This window comes from Benincasa hispida, chromosome 1 (assembly GCF_027475165.1).
Source record: "Benincasa hispida cultivar pf3 chromosome 1, pf3_genome.v1.1, whole genome shotgun sequence".
In the NCBI taxonomy this organism is placed as follows: Eukaryota; Viridiplantae; Streptophyta; class Magnoliopsida; order Cucurbitales; family Cucurbitaceae; genus Benincasa; species Benincasa hispida.
Window position 1 is genome coordinate 100,392,629 of NC_143478.1, and position 21,732 is coordinate 100,414,360.

Genomic DNA, 21,732 nt, shown 5'->3' on the forward strand with positions numbered 1-21,732 from the left:
TCATTGTTCATTATCGTCTTTCATTCTCTTTCAATCGTCTTACCTTTTCTTAGTTTTTCACTTGCAGCCTACTACTGCTACTGTTGTTCAAAGCCGACATCATTCAGAGAGCTGTTGTACGTCACCGCTCGAAGACCCCAAAAATATTGTTGGATCGTAGATTTTTTTAAAATTTAATTCAGTTTTAACATTGTTTAAAAAATTAAATATCAACCAAACAAAACTTCAAATTTTCATCTAAATAAAACATTATAAAACACTTACTATAGCTAAAACCAATAATATTTTTAATTTAACCAATTTAATCCCTCAATTTTAAAAAATAGGTTCAACCTATAGAGACCAACCGCACATATTCTTAAAAACTCATAGACTAAAAAAATATTTTTCTCTAATTAAAATGTGGATATTTCATATTTTTAAAAGTTAAGATTTAAATATTACTAGGTCTTCAATTTAATATATATATATAATTTCAGTGAGGTTTTATTAATAAAGAGTGGTTTTCTAATATTATTATTCTTTACCATTTTATTGCATCCTTCGACACTATTTTTTCTATTTATTTAGAGATAATTGACAAACAATTTTTTTTTTTTTGATAGAATTTTAAAAAAAATAATAATTTTATTTAAGTATTATTTAATATATTGTTAAATTAATTAGAAAGGTAACTCATTCCTCTTCCTTTTAGAATTTGCTATCCCAAATTTCCGCCTTTAAATATTTCGGAAGACCCACCCATATCTCATTGCTAGTTTCCAAAGTGAAAGCAATTAATCGTTATTCTTCCATCGCCATCATAACAAAATCTTGGAATCATGGACTTGGTTCGACAAGTTTGGTCTCATAATCTCTACCGAGAATTAGCCATTTTTAATGTCTATCTTTCTAGGTTTCCAGTAATCGTCATTGACACCGAATTTCCTGGTTTTATCCGATCCACCCCGAGAGGTGCTCCTAAGGAACATCTCTACCAAGATTTGAAGTTCAACTTAAACCATTTGAAGATTCTTCAATTGGGCGTTACTCTAGCCGACGAGAATGGAAATGTTGGCATGACATGGGAGTTCACTTTTTCTGATTTTGACGAACAAACAGATCTCTCCAATCCTACATCGATCCAATTCTTGAAGAACAAAGGGTTAGATTTCAAGAAACAAAGAGAAGAAGGAATCCGATCAGCCGAATTTCAACTCGCATTTCTACCAATTCTTTGTAGCAATCGAATCGTCAAATGGGTCACATTTCATGGTATCTATGACGTTGCTTATTTGTTGAAGCTAATGGTGATCAAATCCATGCCGGAGTCTGTAGTGGAGTTCGCCATCATAGCTCGATGTTTCCTTGGTACGGTTAGTGACCTAAAGTACATAATTCGCAATTGCGAATACTTACTTAATGGCGAACTTGGACTAAAAAAACTTGCTAAGTTACTCAATATTGTGAATGACATTCCTACCCATCATCTTGCTGGTTTTGATAGTTTGTTGATAGCTTCTGCATATGCGAAGATGAAGAAGATGCACGAGTTTTCATCAGAAAATCTCGATGGGTTCTTGTATGGTTTGTATTATAGAATTCGGGGACATAAGATCCCTTGGTTCAATCCATATTACCTACATTGAGCATGCTTTGCTCATAGTTTGTTTTATGGTCATGTCATTGTTTAGGATTGGGATGTTTCATTGATGGAACATATTTGTAAAATGGTTAGATAAGGGTAAATGATGTAGTTAGGTGTGTCAACGTAAAGTTGGGATGTTTGGGTATATCTATGAGAATTTGAGATTGTATTCCTTTGAAATACTATTGGTATATTGCAATATATTTCTATATTTGATAAGTGTTCTTTCTATTATCTATTTTTTTGTGTTCTTGAGTATTCCGGACTAGTTTTTTTAGCGTTCTTCTATTTTCTTGTGTTCTGTATTAGGTAATATCCTAACAAATTAGTATCAAAGAGTTATAAGCAATATAATGAATGAATGTATTCGAGGCGCTACTTATGATAGTCTTCCAATTAGCAACATATTATAAAATTTATATTTATAAAGTCATAAGCAATATATTGTTTCTATTGATAACTTTGAAAATAGTAACATGTATGATTTTAATTTAGCTATACTCTTTAATCTTTTAATCCCATCCATTTATTTCTCTACTTTTTATTTCATCTCGACCAAAGAGTAGGTCAAGATAATTGTGTTAAAGAGGAATTTTTTTTCTAATAAAGGATGATCTTAATAGTAAAATTTAAAATGTAATTATTGTTTGGACATGGTTTCAATTTTGTATATATTTATTATTTTAAAACTTTTAATTGAATCTTTATGGTTTTATAGTTTTCAATTGAGACATATTTGTTTGGTTAAACTTCCTTAATTGTACCTAATTTCTATAAACATTTTTGTTCTCCGCCACTATTTTGAACCCGTCTACTATTGTTCAAGTATATCCAATTATATTTTCATTCCATAAGTTAAATCATTAATAAACATCAAAGAACTTGATGATTTTTAAAAAAATAAAATAGGATAAAATATATTTTTAGCCCCTTAGATTTGAGATGAATGTCTATATGATCCCTAAAATTTCAAAATACACTTCCCCCTCCCATCTCCATTCTTCTGTTCCTCTTCTTTCCATGAAAAGGGTTCCCTGTGCTCCCATTGGGCATATACTCATTATAGAGTTTTGAATAGAAACCCAATAATATGTACATGTTGATGTTTAATAACCCTCTCCAAAATCTCTATCTCAACATTGAATCCATTGTCCTGAGATAGCTCTCCAAAAATTGTCAGCTAATTTTTAGAGCAAAACCATCATCCAAATTCATTAGATCATCGATTTCACATCATTTTCTAAAAACCCTACAATCAGAGCAAAAATAAAACACCTAATCTATCAATTTCACCAAGGATTCAAAAACAAAGAATGGAAAAAGAAATTAACATTTCACATCATTTTTTTCCTCAAAACTCTATAATGAGAATGAGAATCAAACACCTAATCAATTAACTCCACCAACGATTAAAGAAGAGGGAAAAGAATTTGATGATCCATCAACAATAAATTTGTATTTCTTGAGTGAGAGTAGTCCAATATTCTACAAAATGAACAAAACTAAACACCGTGTGGTGTTGAGCCAAGTCCACTCCAACACTCAAGTTAAAATCAAGTTTGAAAATAGTCCAATTAAAAAAAAAAAAAAGTTTGTGACTCAAATGGTAGAAAAATAAGTATGAGTTTTTTAGCATACTCCTTTTTTATCACCTTTAAAGGCCAACCCCTAGTAATTGAAGCTGACACAACCTTTCAACTTTCAAACCACTACCAAACTTTAATTCACCTGTTACTCATCTAAACCATTATCGCTTGAGCCGTTATACATCTCAACCTTCAAAATGCTCGGATTTTGGGTAGATCTCTGATGCTCGGTTAACTAGCTACTATTTACAATATAATTATATCTCTTTAATATAATAATTTCTTAATAAATAATTTAATTACATGAAACGAAAATGGATATCTTATTAGTCTCCAAACTATAGGAAGTGACAGATACGATAGCTAATGAAAAATGATATAAAATGGGTTAAATAATGTTTTTGTGTAGGTCCTAACAACCCATATTATTAAAAGTCTAAGACTTTTGGTAGCGTTTTTGTATAGTTATAACGAATGATATAATATAGTATGAAGGTATAACTTATATGTATTCCTATGAGAACATTTGATAGCATTTTTGCTTGAAGCTATTATATCTTCATATAGCTAAAATATTGTGCTATCGTTTGTTTATAATAGCATTTTTGTAGTGCTATTATATATTATCAATAGCCTTAATCTTATGCAATAATTAACATATTTACTCTTTTGTCATTGCTATGATTATTGTTCTTTTTTTTTATATATGAATTTTGTTATAGCCTTTATCCATTGCTATAAAAAGAGTCGGTTTTTTCTATCAATAGAATTTTTAATAATATAAATTTTTTTAGTAACTAAATTTATTTTTTGTGCTACAAGTGAACTCATTTATTATTTAAATATCCGATATATTGATTCATCTTCAAAAAAAAGTTTCTTTTTATTTTTAAGTAACCAAATCTACCCACAAAGTACTTCACATATATAACATATTAAATATAATGTTACTTCTTCCTCTAATTTAAGTTTAGTAATCCATGCACATTACAAAATAAAAGTGTTCAATAATTTCCTAGAATAAGAAGTTATGCAACATTCCATGATAAAGTGTTGAACTTAGCTTTATTTCTATCAACATAAGGTAGTTCACAAAATACAAAAAAATACCAAAAAAAAAGGCCAAAATTTAAGTTGAATGTCATGTATAGCAAAGCCATTACAATAACATATTCATCTATGACCCTTGGAATAATTGAGTAGGTTGAATAGAAAACGATTGTCACACTTCTTTTTGCAGGAGCATCTAGTTCCAAGCTATGAAGCACAGGTACTTCATGTGAGGCAAAAAATCTATATCAGACATGTATCGGATACCAATACTTCTAGATACTTCCCAGATACATATATGCCACGCGATTTGGTGTATCTATTTCTATACGTACTTTCTTTTAAAGAAAAAAGACAAGCAACTCATCTAATCTTTCCCAATCTAAAACTGGACAACTTATTTAGAAAGCTCATTACTCGAGTCCAAAACTAAAAAAAAAATAATAATAATAACGGACCAAACCCTAGATTAAAATCATCTAATCTCCATCTTCACATTTGAGTCCCCACAAAGTCCACCAAAGTATAAACCATTTGGTTATCTTCAACAATTCAATGAAGAAGTTCTTCATTTATCTTCGCACTTCTCCCTCTGAATCTTCATCTTTTTCTTTGCAATATGAGTCACTTTTCTATTGCATTTTATTAACCATCTTAGATGTTGTTTTTTGTATTGTATTTGACTGTTTGTATTCTATTTTTTGCTATTGCTACTAATTTGTATGCTAAATTTATCTATATCCTAGATTTTCTTAAAGAAAAAGAAAATGTATCTTCAACATATTAGTATCCTCATTTTTTAGAAATATATATATACATATATATATATTAAAAATATATATAAAAAAAAATGACGCATCCTTAGACGTATCAGTATCTTAGTTTTTAGAAATTGGCGAATCGTCGTATCCGATCGTATCCATATCGTGTAGCCATATCTATATTTGTGCTTCATAGGTTCCAAGTTTATAAATTTAAATAAAATATGAATATAATAAAACTATGCAGTGAATAAGGAACAAAAAGAATGCTAATCAAGAAAAATAGCCATTGAAAATCCAGCAAGCTATCTTTAATCTCTTCAGATGATCATAAGGAAATGTTAAACTGGTTAGTTTTTAGATGATAAAAAAGAATGCCAATCAAGGCGCAAAAGAAATAACCGAGCTATGAATGTTGAAGATGCAAAATCCATGCATCAAGTAAAGCATCATCTAAAGGTTGTTTAATCTTATTAGAAAAATAAATTGTAATTAATCATCATAATTATTTATTATTGTGTTTTGTATTTACCATATAAAAATCCTCTAATATCTTGCCTTAGTAGGCAATTGACCATGAAATAATAATCTTCTCTGCTCGTCTTATTTGTGTTATGGTATTTGAGCTTCTTGCTTGAAAGAGTTTTTTTTCCAATTTTTCTTCATTTTGTTCCACTAATGATGTCTCCATTGAATTCTTACCTACTTCTTTTGTGGTGAAGGGTCTTCATAAGGGGAAACATCTACTAGAAGGGTCAAATAAAGATGGAGCCTATGAATGGGCAACCAAAGCACCATTTTCATCTCCTTCAATCCTCGCTCTTGTTGTTGCCAAAACCTCCGCTCAACAATGACACAATCGTCTCGGGCATCATTCTTTTAAAATTTTGCGCCATGTTCTTCGTACATTTGTTCTTCCTCTTTCTTCCTCCTCGAAGAATTTTGTGAACTGCAATTTTTGCAAATGTAATCAAATATATGTATAAATTGCCATATTTAATATCTTCATTCACCAGTTCAGCCTCTCTTGAACTCATTTATTCTGATGTTTGGGGTCAAATCCCAATTCAATCTCATGATGGTTTCAAATACTATCTCATATTTGTTGATCATTTCACCAAATACATTTAAGTTATACCCCATGAAACAAAAATCATAATTGTTTGTTATTTTTTCCATGTTTAAATCTATTGTGAAAAATTTTTCGCTAACACTAAATTATCTCTTTTTCCTCTCCTTCCCATTCTTCCCAGCCACGTGCTCAAATTGTCCACCTTCTTCTATTAATTAGGGTGGTCATTCAAACCGCAAAAACTGAACCGTTTCTAAAAACCGAACCTAACCGAACCGAAAACTCAGTGAAATCGAAAAATGTGGTTAATCCGGTTTGAAGAAATTTTGAAATCGAATTAATTCGGTACGGTTCGGTTTCAATTTCGAAAACCGAATTTGAAACCGAACCAAACCGTTTTAACTTTTATATATATATATATATTTATTTATTTATTTATATATTAAAAAAAGAGTAAAACCGAATTTAAAACCGAATTTTTTTTAATTTAAAGAACAAAGCCGAATCGAACCGAACCATTTTTTAATTAAAAAAATATAACATAGATTTTTTTAAAATGCCAAAATCGAATTTGAAATTGGTTCGGTATGCTGTTCGGTTTGACCACCAAATCGAACTGTTTCCACCCCTACTATTAATGACCCCATATTTTGCATGAAAATTCTCCATCTCTATCTAATGGAGCTCCTATAATTTCATCACCTTTCGTAGATAACTCATCTGATCTCGAGGTGCTTGGCCAAACATCAACACCATCTCCAAATCAACTTCATTGTAGAAGTTCTTTGCATGAAGAACCTTCACCTCCACCAAACAACCAGCCATCTACTATCCAACTGAACATTAATCCGATTAATATAATGCTCTCATCTGAAATGGCACTTGGAAATTAGTTCCCCATCTTCTGCTCAAAATCTCATTGGATGTAAATGAGTCTTCCGTATCAAATGAAAACCCGACGACTCTATTGATCGCTACAAAGCCTACTTAGTGGCTAAAGGATTTCATCAAAGACCTAGACTAGATTATTATGATACATTTAGTCTAGGTTGTTAAGCACACTACTATTCGAATAATATTTTGTTTGGCATTTCACACCATAATTGGTCACTTCAACAGCTTGACGTTAACAATACCTTTCATCATAGGATGCTTACAGAGGATGTTTTCATGTCTCAACCACCCAGTTTTTTTGATGAAGTTCATCCTTCATACGTGTGCAAACTTAAGAAGGCATTATATGGTCTTAAGTAGGCACCTCGTGTATGGTATAATGAGCTTTAAAGCTATCTATAATCACTTGCCTTCTCTAATTCTTATGTGGATTCCTCTTTATTTATTTATTCTAGTGATCACGTTACCACACTATTGCTTGGTATGTCGATGATATTATTGTCACTAGAAATTCTTTGGTTATTATCAATTTTGAGCAACAAGTTGGTTATCAATTCTCCATTAAAGATCTAGGCCCATTCATTATTTTCTTGGTCTAGAGGTCACTTTTATGAAAATGGGCTTTTTCTTACTCAACACAAGTATACTCATGATCTCCTCAATCACACTAAGATGATCGATGCCAATGATGTTCAAACACCATTATCAACATCTTACCTGATGCTACTGAGTATTGTCAAGTTGTTGGTAGCTTACAATATCTTTCTTTCACTCGGCCGGATATCTCTAATGTTGTTAACAAACTATCTCAATTTATGCACAATCACATAACTACTCATTGGAATGTTGTTAAACGTGTCCTTTGATACTTAAAAAGCACAATAACACATGATATTTTCTTGGACAAAAAGTCACCACCAACTCTTCATTAATTTTCATATACTGATTTGGCAGGTAATAAGGTTGATCGAACATCCACCCGTGCATATATTGTCTTCCTTGGGAAAAATCCAATCTTGGAGTTTGATAAAGCAAAAAATGATTACAAAATCACCTACAAAAGCTGAATATCGATTTGTTGCTTTCATTACTACTGAGTTATGTTGGATTCAATCCTTATTTGGTGAACTTGGCATTATTTCATGTCAACCTCCAATTATTTATTGTGACAATGTCGGAACTACATATTTATGTGCAAAACCAATATTCCACTCACGAATGAAACACATTGCGCTTGATTTTTCATTTTTTTTCGTGAAAAAGAACAAAATGGTCAACTCCATGTGACGCATATTTTCTCCAAAGATCTGCTGGCAGATGCTCTCACCAAATCTCTATCTCGCCATTAATTTCATCTTCTAAAATCCAAGATTGGTGTAACTAATGGATCCACCATCTTGCGGGCCATATTAGGAAAATAAATCGTAATCAATCATCATAATTGTTTATTATTATGTTTTGTATTTATCATATAAAATTCCTTTAATGTAGCATATTGACGATCTTACCTTAATAGGCAATTGACCTTATATCCATATATAGCCATTGATTAATGAAATAATGAAATAATAATCTTCTTTGCTTGTCTTCTTTGTGTTAAATCTTACCAGTGATAGAATTCAGCCTTATTCTTTTTGAAATAAGATATTCTCAAATATATATATGATGAAGTGGAGTAACAACCCACTTAATAATAACTAATTATAATTGTAACAAATAATAAATTGAATTTATTGAGAAATAAGGGTAGAAGAGAAAAAAAACATCAGAGTTATGTGAAAAACCTTATACCAAGAAGAAAAAACAACGATGAGAGTTTTGTATTTAATTCTGATACATAGTACATAATATAGGGACATGTATAAATAACCAAAGGGAAGAAACCCTAGACTATAAACACCACATAAAAAAACTAAAATGCCCTTAGGGCTAAACAACATTTTCACTTGTAAGGAGGACAGGATCATTTGTATTAGGAATAGGCTCTAGAAATAGATCTAAAGGAACAGAGTAGGTAGATGTGTTAGCCTCTTCACTTATGCTCTCCCCCTGAAGAGAACTAAGGGTAAAAAAGGGTTTGTCCTCTTGAAATGTGACATCCATGGTTACAAAATACTTTCGAGAGGAAGGCTGAAAACACTTATATCCCCGTTGATGGAGAGGATACCCAAAAAACACACATTTTTTGGCCCGAGGAGCAAATTTGCTCTAGTGAGGACCGTGATTATGAATAAAAACAGTACAGCCAAACACCCGAAGAGGAACATGTGGGAAAAGACGAGTGGACGAAAAAGATTCTTTAAAACATTCTAAAGGGGTTTGGAATTTAAGCACACTGGAGGACATCCAATTGATGAGATGAGCTGCAGTAAATACAACATCTCCCCACAGATACGACGGTAGGGAAGCAGGTATCATGAGAGATCGGGCTACTTCAATAAGGTGACGATTTTTTCGCTCAGCCACCCCATTTTGCTGTGGGTTATAGGCATAGGAATTCTGGTGGATGATATCTTTAGATGTTAGAAACTCACGGAGGGACTGATTAATAAACTCATGTCCATTGTCACTCCGAAGAATGGCAATTTTGGTATTGAATTGAGTTTCGACGGTAGTATAGAATTGTTGAAATATTGTCGTCACTTCAAATTTGTCTGTAGGAAGAAACATCCATATAAGATGGGTGTGATCATCTATAAAGGTGACAAACCACTGTTTTCCCAACACAGTTGTGACATTAGATGAACCCCAAATGTCACTATGTATCAAATGGAAGGGTTGGGAAGGTTTATAGGGTTATGAAGTAAAGGAGGCTCTGGGTTGCTTTGCACGAATACAAACATTACAAGATAAAGAAGACACATTCATATTACGAACTAAGTGGAGAAACAGATATTTCATATAATGAAAGTTTGTATGTCCAAGTTGAAAGTGCCATAATAAAAAATCAGTTTCAAAAATAGTAAGAGAAGACAATAAACTAGTCCTATACAAACTCCTAGAGGAAATATCATTGGAGAGGAAATAGAGCCCCCTATTGTGCCAAACAGTGCCAATCGTCTTCCCCGAGCTCAGGTCCTGAAATAAAACATCACCTGGTGAGAAAACAACTTTGCAGTTAAAATCTTTAGTTATTTTACTGAACAATAGAAAATTATAAGATGTCTTTGGCATATGTAAAACATTCTGTAAAACCAACCCCCGGATCGAAGGTAAATGACCCTTTCCAGCAACGAGGGCAAACGATCCATCTGCAATTCGTATTCTCTCATTTCCAACACTTGGATAATAGGAGAGGAATTGATCAGATGATCCAGTTAAGTGGTTAGTTGCTCTGGAATCAAGGATCCAGGATTCATCTCCCTCAGCAAAGAAACTAAAGGAATGGGGAGTACCTGATTGGACAATATTATCAGTTCCAACGGTACCTAGATCCACCTGGCTGGTCCTTTGAGTAGCACCATCAACTATTTCACCGACGAAGGCTCGACTCGACTTAAATTTATTATTCGGAGGATGCCGCTTGCCATTTGGTGGTCGACCATGTAATTTCCAGCATTGGTTTTTTGTATGCATGGTTTCTTACAATGTTCACAAATTGGAGGGGTCTTTCCATTTTGTTTGTCATTCTCTAATCTAGATGACTTGACTTCAAACGTAGCAGAGTCTAAGGTAATAATTGTTGTACTATTCATAGCGCTGGTTCGAACTTCTTCCAATCTGACTTCTGAGCAAACTTCCATCAGGGACGACATTGGTCTTTCTCCCAAAATTCGGCTCCGAACACCATCAAATTTCGAGTTTAAGCCAGCTAGAAAATCATATACGTGGTCAGCCTCTTCAATCTTCGAATACTGAACCCCGTCGATTGGGTAATTCCAAACTATTTCCCAACACATATCCATTTCTTGCCATATGAGTGATAATTTATTAAAATAGGATGTTACATCGAGAGTCACTCATGCACATGTTTTCTCAATGTATAAAGGCGTGAAGTATTCTGCCTCTTCGAATATAGTTTTTAGACAACTTTCCAAATATCTCGAGCTGATGCTAAGTAAAGAATTGGCTTCCTAATCTGGGGTTCCATACTGTTTATTAAAATCGAGTGGAGGAGAGAATCCTCCCCTTTCCATATACGTTCCGGAGGATCCCCAGGGTTCGGTTTGGGTATCTCCCAGTTAGATATCCGAACTTGTGTCGTCCTTCGAGAACCATTCTCACAGATTGTGACCAAGAAAAATAATTCTGGCCATTAAGTTTTTCGCCGATAGATATTCCTGCAGAATTACCCACAGGACCAGACATAATGTTTGCAAAAGGTAAAGTAAGGTAAGAAATTACCAGAGTTTCTGAACATAAAAGAACTCCCGGATATGTATCTGGATGAAAGTCAATTGACGGATTGGCTGTGGATCTAACGGCTGCCCCAAACGAAGAAATCTGCTGCTACAAATTTGCCAGTTGCTGTTGAAACCTAACAGTCCCACTAAAACCTGTTGTAGGTTGTTTCTGCCAATAGACCCCTGAGAACATGGTTTCTGTTGGCGTGGGACGAGGGGCTTGATGAGCTAACTGGCTAGAGGACAGAATGTGGGAAAAAAGGGCTTGTTGTAATGGGTTTGGTTGGACCGAGTTTGACTGGATCGGGTTCTGTACTGGTTGGTTCCGCTGGACCGGCTGGTTTGGCTGGGTTTGGTAGTTGAAGGATCGGGCAGAATGGACGGCAAAGAGGAAGAGACGAAAGGGAAGAACTGACTTGGAAAAAACCCATTGTCGGATGGAAGGAACATCTGCGATGAAGATGAAGGAAGTCCGACCGTGTCTGGATTGCGATCGGCAACCTGGCTATGACCGGGCAACATCGACGACAGCAATGGAGGTCCTCCGACGGTCGCTGGAGAGATCGACGGCTGGAGGGATCGCTTGGCGCTCCACTATATGGTCGCGATTGTTTGATCGACGAACGGCTATTGTCCCGTGTGTTGGATCTAAATTGGTCCAAGTAACGAGCATAAATATTGGTCGATGACAACCCTAATTTTAGCACTGTGGGAATTTTTCCCTGGAGTTCCATCCCCTGCTAGGGTCAACAACTGAATCTCTTCTATTCCAACTATAGTCTCATCATCATGCTCTGATACCATATTGAAAAATAAGGGTAGAAAAGAAAAGAACACCAGAGTTACGTGGAAAACCCTAGCCTAGGGAGAAAAAACCACGATAAGAGTTTTTTTATTTAATTTTGATACACAGTACACAATACAGGGACAAATATAAATAACCAAAGAGATGAAACCCTAAACTATACACACCACATAAAAAGACTAAAATGCCCTTAGGGTTAAACAACATTTTCAACAAAATTAATATAAAAATATATATATTATAAATATTTAAAGATATTTATACTTTATAGTAAAAAGTTTCTAAATATTTTTTGGATTTTTTTATTTATAAGAATTTCTCCTGAATTAATATGCATTACACAATAAAAATTAATATAAAATATAGAATTTAATGAAGCCAAAATTTGATGCCAACTTGGCAGCTATTTAAACCGAAGGCTCAAGATTTCGTTATCCGTTTCTCAACGGTACCAACACCTTGCTCTCAAATTTCCATGGCGTCTTCCCCTTCATCAACGTTGCTCCCGCTCGGTAACATTTCCTTTTTCTTTGTATTCTTCATCTCTACAATCTCTATTTTCACTTCAATCACATTCTTACTTCTGTTCCATCTCCTGATTCTTTGATTTACTCTATTGATTTTGAATCATTTTTTCATCTTCTGTTTTGGGCAAGAATCGATAAATGTAGGCTCTCGATAATTGAATCTTCGTTTAGATTTTAGAATTTGGGCTTGATTTCTTGTTGATATTCCTATTGATATCATCCTTGAACTGTTAATCGACCCGACCTAATGTTTCAAAGATGTTGAAATTTTCTACTGTTTGAAAAATGCTAAATAAAATGTCAATTTCGCTTGGTGACTCGGCAGAAAAAAGATGTTATGTTTTCTGAAGATGATTAAACAACGTAGGCATGAACCTATATGTGATTTTTTTGGTTTGAAAAACAAATTTAGTATCTAAACTTTCTCGAGTGTAACAAGTTAGTAAGTGATCTTTGGTTTCTAACAATTTAGTCCTATACTTCCAATTTTGTAACAATTTGGTCCTTGTACTTTCAACTTTCTAACAATTTAGTTCCTAGCATAAAAATATTTATATAAGATACATGTCATTTTTTTAAAAAAAATAATGATGTAGAGTTGGTAGTTTATAAAAATGTCAAATCTCTAATTAGTTTATAGGTTTATTTTTACAAGAAATCTCATTAAACATTAACACTAGTTTCTGCGGTAGGGGCTAAATCATTAAAAATTTTGAAGTATAAGGATGAAATTATTACTTTCTAAAGTTTAGAGACTAAATTGTTACAAAATTCAAAGTAGATCGTTATTAACCAAAGTACAAGGACTAAATTGTTACTTCTATATAAGTTTAGGGACTAAAAATGATTTTTAATTATGTATTTTTTATGAGTTTAGCAAGCCTAATGAAACTGACTTGTTAGATTAGAATTATGAAATTGACTCACATAATAGTTGGAGAAATGGAGAAGAAAAATAAGAGGTCGAATGACCTTTATTTCAAGCATCAAAATGACTGGGTTAATCTTGAATCGAATATACTATCGCTTTTTAATAACTTGTATTTTTGCCTCTTTCAACTTGGCTGCAGTTTCTTCTATCTATTCAACTTGGGGAAATTCCTAGCAGTTATGACACTCATTTTCCCTAAGATTGCATAAAGTTATATATCTGTATATCATTGAAATATTTATCTTTTGTTCATATTCCTATGCCAGTGAGACTTTAGGTTGTGTGAGAAACATCTCAATCGACTTCTTAATAACTATTTAATGAACAATCTGTCTTGTCAATAATAAGATTTAGATTTAACATTTTGCAAAGATTTAGAAATGTAGGCATCATGGTTTATTTTTCAGAAGTTATAATGTATCCTGCACTCTTCTATTCCTTATAGAACCAGATTTCTATACCAACCAACTAGAAATGGTGTCAACTTAGCATACCAAATTGGCCTTAAATTGTAACTTCTCAGTGCGGATATCCATCTTTGAAGTCTGTACTTTTCATCTGAGGAAAATATTACATTCCACAGACCAAAACTAGTACAAAACCTTACCTCTACCTGAGTCATGAGGTTGTGGAAACTGATGAAATTTGGTCACAGATTTGGTTTCCTCCTTCAAAGTATGAAGGCAACTTTGATTCTTATCCAATTTGGAACTGTGTATCATGGAAAACGTTATATAGCTCGAAAGGATTATATTTTTAAAACTCCTAAATTTTTTTTTTTTTTTTTTTTTTTTTTTTTTTTTGTAATTTTGTACTTGGATCTGCATCTGCTTCTTTTTCAACTGAAGAACATCAAACCTTTCATCTTTTCACATGTTTGGAAGTTGGCTGCAAAGAGAGTGTATGTAAAGATACGTCAGATTACCCCTAGAAGAGTGAAGGACTTGTTTTTTATTTCTTGAATAATATTGGGAAAGGTTCACACTGTTTCAGAATGTGGACTATACACTAATTTAATGTTTGATGAAGTGTATATGCGCAACTTATAATTTCAATCTGTACTTGAAGATATAATTTTATACTTTGAGATTCATCTCTTTGATGCTCATCTTGTTGCTCGAGTCAGGTTCAGCTTCTGGAATACAGCAAGGAATTTCCAGTGATAAAATACGATCTCTTGTTGTGCGCTGCTTGAATGGCAATATCAGTGTGAAAGAATGGAGGATGAAAGAGTATGGAAAGGAATTCAATTTGACTGGAAGAAGAGAGATGATTGGTTTAGTTTGTGGAATGTCAAGTTTCGTTATAGATGCTCTAAATGCCAAGGCAGCTGGTTTGCCTCCAGAGGACAAGCCAAAATTATGTGACAATGCCTGTGAGAAAGAACTTGAAAATGTATGGTGAGGTTACACGTCCTTTCATTAACTTGGATTGTATATTGATTAGTTAGTGAATTTTGCCTGGTATCTTCTTTCTCTTCCTAAACCTCTCTCCTATTTTCTGTTGGGAAAAAAACTCACTTTTATCGTAGAAATAAGCAGAAAAATATGAAGAAATTAAAAGAAAGTAATAGAACTAGAATACAAGATTTTAGGTGGAAAAATTCAAACTTAGAAAAAAACTACGGTCCACAAAAAAGAAATCCACTATGTGAAAAATTGTTGCAATCACACAAAATAATTCTCTCTTCAATCTCAGTTACAAGAGCACTCTCTCAAAGCTTTTATACTACTCACATCATTTAATCTCACTCTCAAACTAGAGAATACAAAAAGGAAATTTAATTAGAGTTAGCACACTCAAGCTTAAAGTGCTTCTAATTGGGATAACTTGAAACCAAAGGCATAGACTCCTTTTATAGTGCTTGGAGCCCATGACTTCCTTGAACTTTTCTAGTGTAGGACAATTGCACATCTAATATTTTGCCAAAACCCTACCTTCTCTCCCTAATTCCCATATTATCTTGATACTTCAAGTTCTTTGACCCAACACCACTCCTAGTTCTATTTTTCTTTTCTTTTTCCTGCATCTCTTAGTTGTTTTCTTTTCTTTTGTTTGATGCTTAAAGATGATTCTTCTGGGGGATACAGTGTTAGAGTTAGACATATTTAAATATTCCTTTGAATCTTGATGGACAACTCTGGCATTTCTATTAGTTCATTAAAATACTGTTCAAACTACCATGCGCTGGCTTGGTAGTCCATAAAGGGCAAATGTAATAATAAAGGACTTAAAAGGAAGGAGTTCATGTCATGACAACCACCTATCTAGAATTTAATATTTTATTTAATATTGTACGAGTTTTCTTGGAAACTTAATATAAGAGGGTCTCCAGCAGTTACCTCTTGAAATTAATCGAGGTGTGTAACATGGTTTATGCAAATATTAAAATATATATATATATATATATATATATATAAATATATGGTTCAAAACTGCAAGAAACAACTTCAATTTGTTGAACTTCAAGCTGCACTTTGTATATTTAAGACTAACTCTCTCATTTGCAGATCCACCTAAACAATGACTTTTGGAATTCTTATTGTTGATGAAGGTTCCTATGGTCACGACTGAGTCTGGTTTGCAGTATAAGGACATTAAAGTTGGTGGAGGCCCCAGTCCACCTGTTGGATTTCAGGTATATCTTTTATTCTGGTTTCTTGAATAACTTGTATTATCCCCATCCCCAACCTCCCACAAGAGGAGAAAAAGAAAAGGGAAAGAAAGAAAAGAGAAGCCAAGGGAAATCTGACTCCAAGTTTTGTTTGACATGAAAGAAGTGATTTATGAATTGCAGCCATTAGAAGAAAATCTAAATTGGAATGAATTTGTGAGTAAACAGTGAAAATAGTTCAAGAATTTTGGATTTTACCTCAACTTCTAACAGTTATGATGATTTACTCACAGGTGGCTGCAAATTATGTTGCAATGATTCCATCTGGACAAATTTTTGACAGGTTAAGCCCAATTCATTATGTGGAACTATTGATATTCCATTGCTTTAAGGCGTCCCCTAAAATATATGACATGGGGAAGCCATAAATTAACTTGACCCTGAAATATTAATCTGCCTTCCATTTTATATAGTTCACTCGAGAAGAATCAGCTTTATATCTTTCGAGTTGGATCTGGTCAAGTAAGTGCTTCAAGTGCTTTCTCTTTTCTATTCCTTTGAGTTCATGAGTTCATTAGTCCTTTTTTAGTACTTTTTTCTGAATAATCGATTTAAACAGGTAATCAAAGGGCTTGATGAAGGGATTTTAAGCATGAAAGTCGGTGGAAAGCGTCGACTGTACATTCCCGGATCTGTAAGATGTGTTTTCTCTATCATAGCTTCAACTTTTTTCATTCCTAAAACATCTCAACCCCGTAAAACTATCTGCAACCGAAAGAGTTAGAATTGCAGTCATTTAAAGTTTCTTTGGCTGTCGGGAATGATATCTAGAGATTGGAATTCAAGAAAAATAGGACCAGAAATATATTGCAATATGGGGCAGAGTAAGATAATCAAGTGGAAAAGAAAACTGGACCAATTGTATAAAAGGAAGTGGCATATCAACTTAATTTCTTTTCAAAGCAACGAATCAATTCTCTTTTATAACCATGCCACTCTTTTTCTGTATGTATGTATGTCTACTTTCTTTTGTCACTGTGAAGCCAGTAGACGTATTCTATGGTTCATTTAGGGTTAAATTACAAATTTGATTCCTTATCATTAGAATTTAGTTCCTATAGTTTTAAAAGTTAGAATTTAAACTAATAGTTTGATAAAACCTCATAAATAGTCCCTATGAATTGATAGAGTTCTCATAAATAGTTCCTCCCATAGGGACTATTTAGGAAGATTTTACCATATCATAAGAACTAAATTGTAATTTTTTCCAAATCATAAGGACTAAAATTGCAAATAGTAAGAACTATATAAAATGATTAAGATTCAAATATCTAAGAGGTAGTTGAAACTTTTTAAAAGTTAGAGACTAAACACATACAAACATCAAAATTCAACGGTGTGATTAATTACCTCTTCCTTATCTCTAAGTGCTGATCATATTAACCAAATCTCATGTTTTCATCATCAAATTGTAAGTCTTCTTAATGTTTGTGTTCCTATAGTTGGCATTCCCAAAAGGCCTCACATCAGCTCCAGGAAGGCCAAGGGTGGCTCCAAATAGCCCTGTGGTATTTGATGTCAGTCTTGAATACATACCAGGCCTTGAAGAAGATGAAGAGTGAGTAGCTATACAACAATCTCTTTAAAGTTTAAACTCTGATTCCTTTTCTTTGGTTTTCATTTACATTCAGCACAGAAAACCAAAGGAAAAGCAAGCTAGAAATTTGTATATGATGAGAAAACACTTGCTGATATGCTTCAATTTTCCCCCTGCCTTCTTGTGAGTGTAATTATATTTGTCATGAAGCTAGAGAGAATTCGATGAGGAAGAGTTAGACCAATTGGGTTTATGTATATCTTTCTTCACTTTAATTTAGAACTCTCTTCCTATGAACCACTGTATTTTTTTTTATTTTTTTTTTTCTGAAATGGAAATTCAATTCCCAATCTAATGAGTTACATATAGAAATATTTTCACTTCTGTAATAAATTTTTTAGACGAAAATATGTCATTTGAAACTTATATTTTCAATTGTGATTTAGTCCATTAGTTTAGGATTAATTTTGTTAAAAAAAAATGTAGTTCCTTTACAAGTCTCGTTTAAAATTTTTTACAATAAATTCATATGCTATATTTTTAATTGAGATATGTTAATGTTGGTTTTTTTTTTCTTTTTTCGAAATGATATGTTGGCTTATATAATTTTAATCTACTCCCGTATTTTATACTTAATTTTATTAAATTAGAATAATATTTAATTTACAAAGTTCAAATGATCTAAATAAAAATATTTTTTGTAATTTAATCAAATCGTGAGTGATTAGATTATAGCAAATAACAAATAAAATTTTGTTGTTTTATATCACTTAAAATATAGAATAATTAGCCAATTACAATATAACTTAACTAGTTTAAGCATCTATTGTCGATAAGATATCAAAGGTTTGAATTCCCTTACTCTAAATATTTATTTTCTAGATTTAAATCGGCAATTAAATGCCACATGGTAAATCTTCGCATACATATACTATAAACGGAAGGAAAAATACACTTTTTTCCCCCTAGAAATTTGGTAACCACAAAACTTAAAACTTTTGAGGAAGGTCATGCTAATTTCTAAACTCACTTTGACCATTTTCACTACCTTTTTCGCTTCTAATCAGGATTTCGATTAAATCGAGCTTGGAGGCTAAAACCCCTATTTTAACTTAATTATCAGCTAAATGCAAGGAAATTTGCGTCTACTAAGTAAACAAACTTTATATATTTGTAATCAATTTTAACAATATATACAAAATGACAAAACCATTATACAAAAAAGGAAAAAAAAAATGGAACAAATTTTATATGAGGTACTACTTTTATTCTTGTACTTTTAACTTTGGTTTATTTTAGTTCGTAAATTTTTAAAATATTTATTTTAGTCGTTGTACTTTCAATTTTGATTCATTTTAGTTTTTGTATTTTTAAAACATAACTATTATCAGATCCATCTGCTTATAGGAGTATGTATGGTGGATGGTCTCTAGTACTTTACTCTAACTCGCCCAAAGATTTCGTTTGTTGTTGGACTTGTAGACAAGTTTATATAGTCTCCTTGCGTCTCATTTAGTAGCTGATAAATGTATTTTGAGATATCTAAAAACTTGACTATTCTGGAAACTTTGCCATTACTGTCAAGACCTATTCTATGAGAATAACTTGGCAACCCCTACTTAAAACTGAAGTAAGATATTCATGTTGGTGATCTTATAGCCAACTAATCTCGATGAAGGGGCTCTACACCAAGCCTACCCTTATTTGCCTTTCCCTTTCACCAGAGTTAAAAGGTAAACTTTCTCGATCTTTAAAAGATCTTTCCAATTTCTTTAGACTAAGACTGTACTCCAGAGATTGCTTCAAAGTAATATCCTTGTGTTGACCCTTTCGGGGTGAGAGCAAAAGGGGATCAAAATGTCCCATCAATAAACTGAGGGCTTTCAGGACTTTTCTCACCCCCTTTCCATTATTCCCCCCCCCCCCCCCCATACCCCCATTTTTAATAAAGAAGCCTCGCTCCCTAAAATAAGTAAAGGGCCTCTCTTTGATAAGGAAGGAAACTTGACCCATCGAGGGTCTCTTTTGTCGTTGGTTTAGATAGTATCAAGTTTTTTCCCAGTCGCTGTATCAGGAAAGGGAAATGTTTATAGGTTCAATTCTGTGCGGAGTGAGATAAAGGGGAAAGTCAAATCCGCAGATCATTCCACCAATATCATGTGGACCAGGGGAGATAAGAGATTATTAATACATCCTCAAAAGAGGAAAAGCTCCCTAACCTTAATAATAAAAAAAGGGGCTAAAGTAAGACCCTTAGAAGCTTGTGATTTAGTTTTTTATGTAACAAGTAGGGGCAAACAATTCTTAATTGTAGGTACCATATATAAAAGCATGTCAAGACTCTCTTTCGAAAGTGAGATCACTAATGGCTTGAATAAGAGGGAAAGATCACTCCTAAATGCAGCCTTTCTCTTATATACGATACCAGCAGACGCACGCACCCTCTCGCCTATATACCTATATGGTTGACATCAATACCTATATGATTCCTATTGATGTCAACAAGCGAAGGAGCCGAAGGCAGCCCCCTCTTTCCTTCACTTTCTTTTCCCTAATATGAACCTTGAGTCATCAAAGCCTTTCTAACTCGGCCTGGTCCGGTCGCCCTATGCGATGGAAAGCTATCTACTTGCAAAATCTGAATAGATTTGGTTTTAAGGCTCCCCATTCAAATCAGTATCCTCCATCCTCCAAATCTGGTTGAAATTCCACAACTCCATATGGGCTTGAAGATGGTGCTCAGCTGAATTTCATATAGTGATAACGTTTTCTCTTTCTTGGCACTGCCCCCTATATAGTAAAGGGAACTCTGGTTGCATGGCTTTCTCTTATCTTATAGGGGTCTATTTTCTCTAACTTGACTCATCTTGACCTACTTGATAAATTGATACCGACTCCTCAGAATTTGGTAACTTCAACTCTATTAACAACCACGTTTGAATCTTTTTTCAGATTACATGATGCATTCATACCATGCGGTGAATTAAATGTTGAAAATTGGGTTTTAATGTACTATTTTATGTAGTTAAACCCAAGTATAAGCTCAAATAGAGTCCTAGTGAGTCTAAGACCGAACTTAGGGATTGCTTTGTTGTGAATACATTGAAAACTAATGTTCTGATCTTAACACAAATTGAACACTAAATAGGTGATGGATTTTGATGCTATTCTAATGCTAAGATTAATTTTAGTAATAGATGCGATGGGATTTACACTTCAAGTGAAACAACGTATGTGATGAGTGTGAAATTCAAATGAGAGATGGCAGGATCGAGAAGAATATTCACTAACACTCCCTCAGCGAATATATAATGAAGGAACCGCTATGAAGAGAACTGCAGCGAAAGCGGATCATCCCAATTTCTAATCTTTTTTTTTAAAAAAAAAATTACAGCATATGCATTTGGGAAAAATTAAACCATACAGCATGCCCAAAAAAAGTTTTAAACCAAAAAAATATTTAGGAAAACTTACCCTTGAAGACGTTCTTCAATCAAATCCCTCGAACACTACCACGAAGGAGTCTTCAGTATTCTCTAGTGAGAATCTAGTAGATGTGGGCTTTAGAGTGTTTTGAGGTTGAGAGAGAAGGAAGAATTTTGAGAGATAAACCCTGGAAAAGCAAAAAAAAAAAAAAAAAAATTACTTTTTTTTTTCTTTTGTAGGTATAAGAAAGGGAGACCTCCATCACTTCTTACGTGAGTGGTGGAGAGAAAAAGATGGGGAAGGAGTTGTAACTCCCTCCCCTTAATTACTCTAAAATTAAATAATTAAAAAATTATTTAATAATAAAATAGTTAATAAATAATATTAATTCTCAATTAAATATAACATATATATATATAATAATAATAATAATAATAATAACCACTTTATTATATATTATGCAATCATATGTTATATCATATATAACATATAAAATATA

At 33.1% G+C, this 21,732-nt stretch overlaps 2 protein-coding genes across 2 annotated transcripts; both read left to right on the top strand.

The window, feature by feature from the left end:
* Positions 1-821: 821 nt before the first annotated feature.
* LOC120080385 (putative CCR4-associated factor 1 homolog 8) lies at positions 822-1,628 on the top strand. The gene has a single exon (XM_039035034.2). The coding sequence runs from the start codon at positions 822-824 to the stop codon at positions 1,626-1,628; it is 807 nt and encodes a 268-aa protein (XP_038890962.2).
* Positions 1,629-12,524: 10,896 nt separating this feature from the next.
* On the top strand, positions 12,525-18,162 carry LOC120067650 (FKBP-like peptidyl-prolyl cis-trans isomerase family protein). The gene is made up of 7 exons (XM_039019190.2): positions 12,525-12,650; positions 14,723-14,991; positions 16,151-16,234; positions 16,504-16,553; positions 16,684-16,732; positions 16,830-16,904; positions 17,713-18,162. Exons 1-7 carry the CDS (start codon positions 12,527-12,529, stop codon positions 17,830-17,832), a joined length of 771 nt encoding a protein of 256 aa, XP_038875118.1. The 5' UTR covers positions 12,525-12,526; the 3' UTR covers positions 17,833-18,162.
* The last annotated feature ends 3,570 nt before the right edge of the window (positions 18,163-21,732 follow it).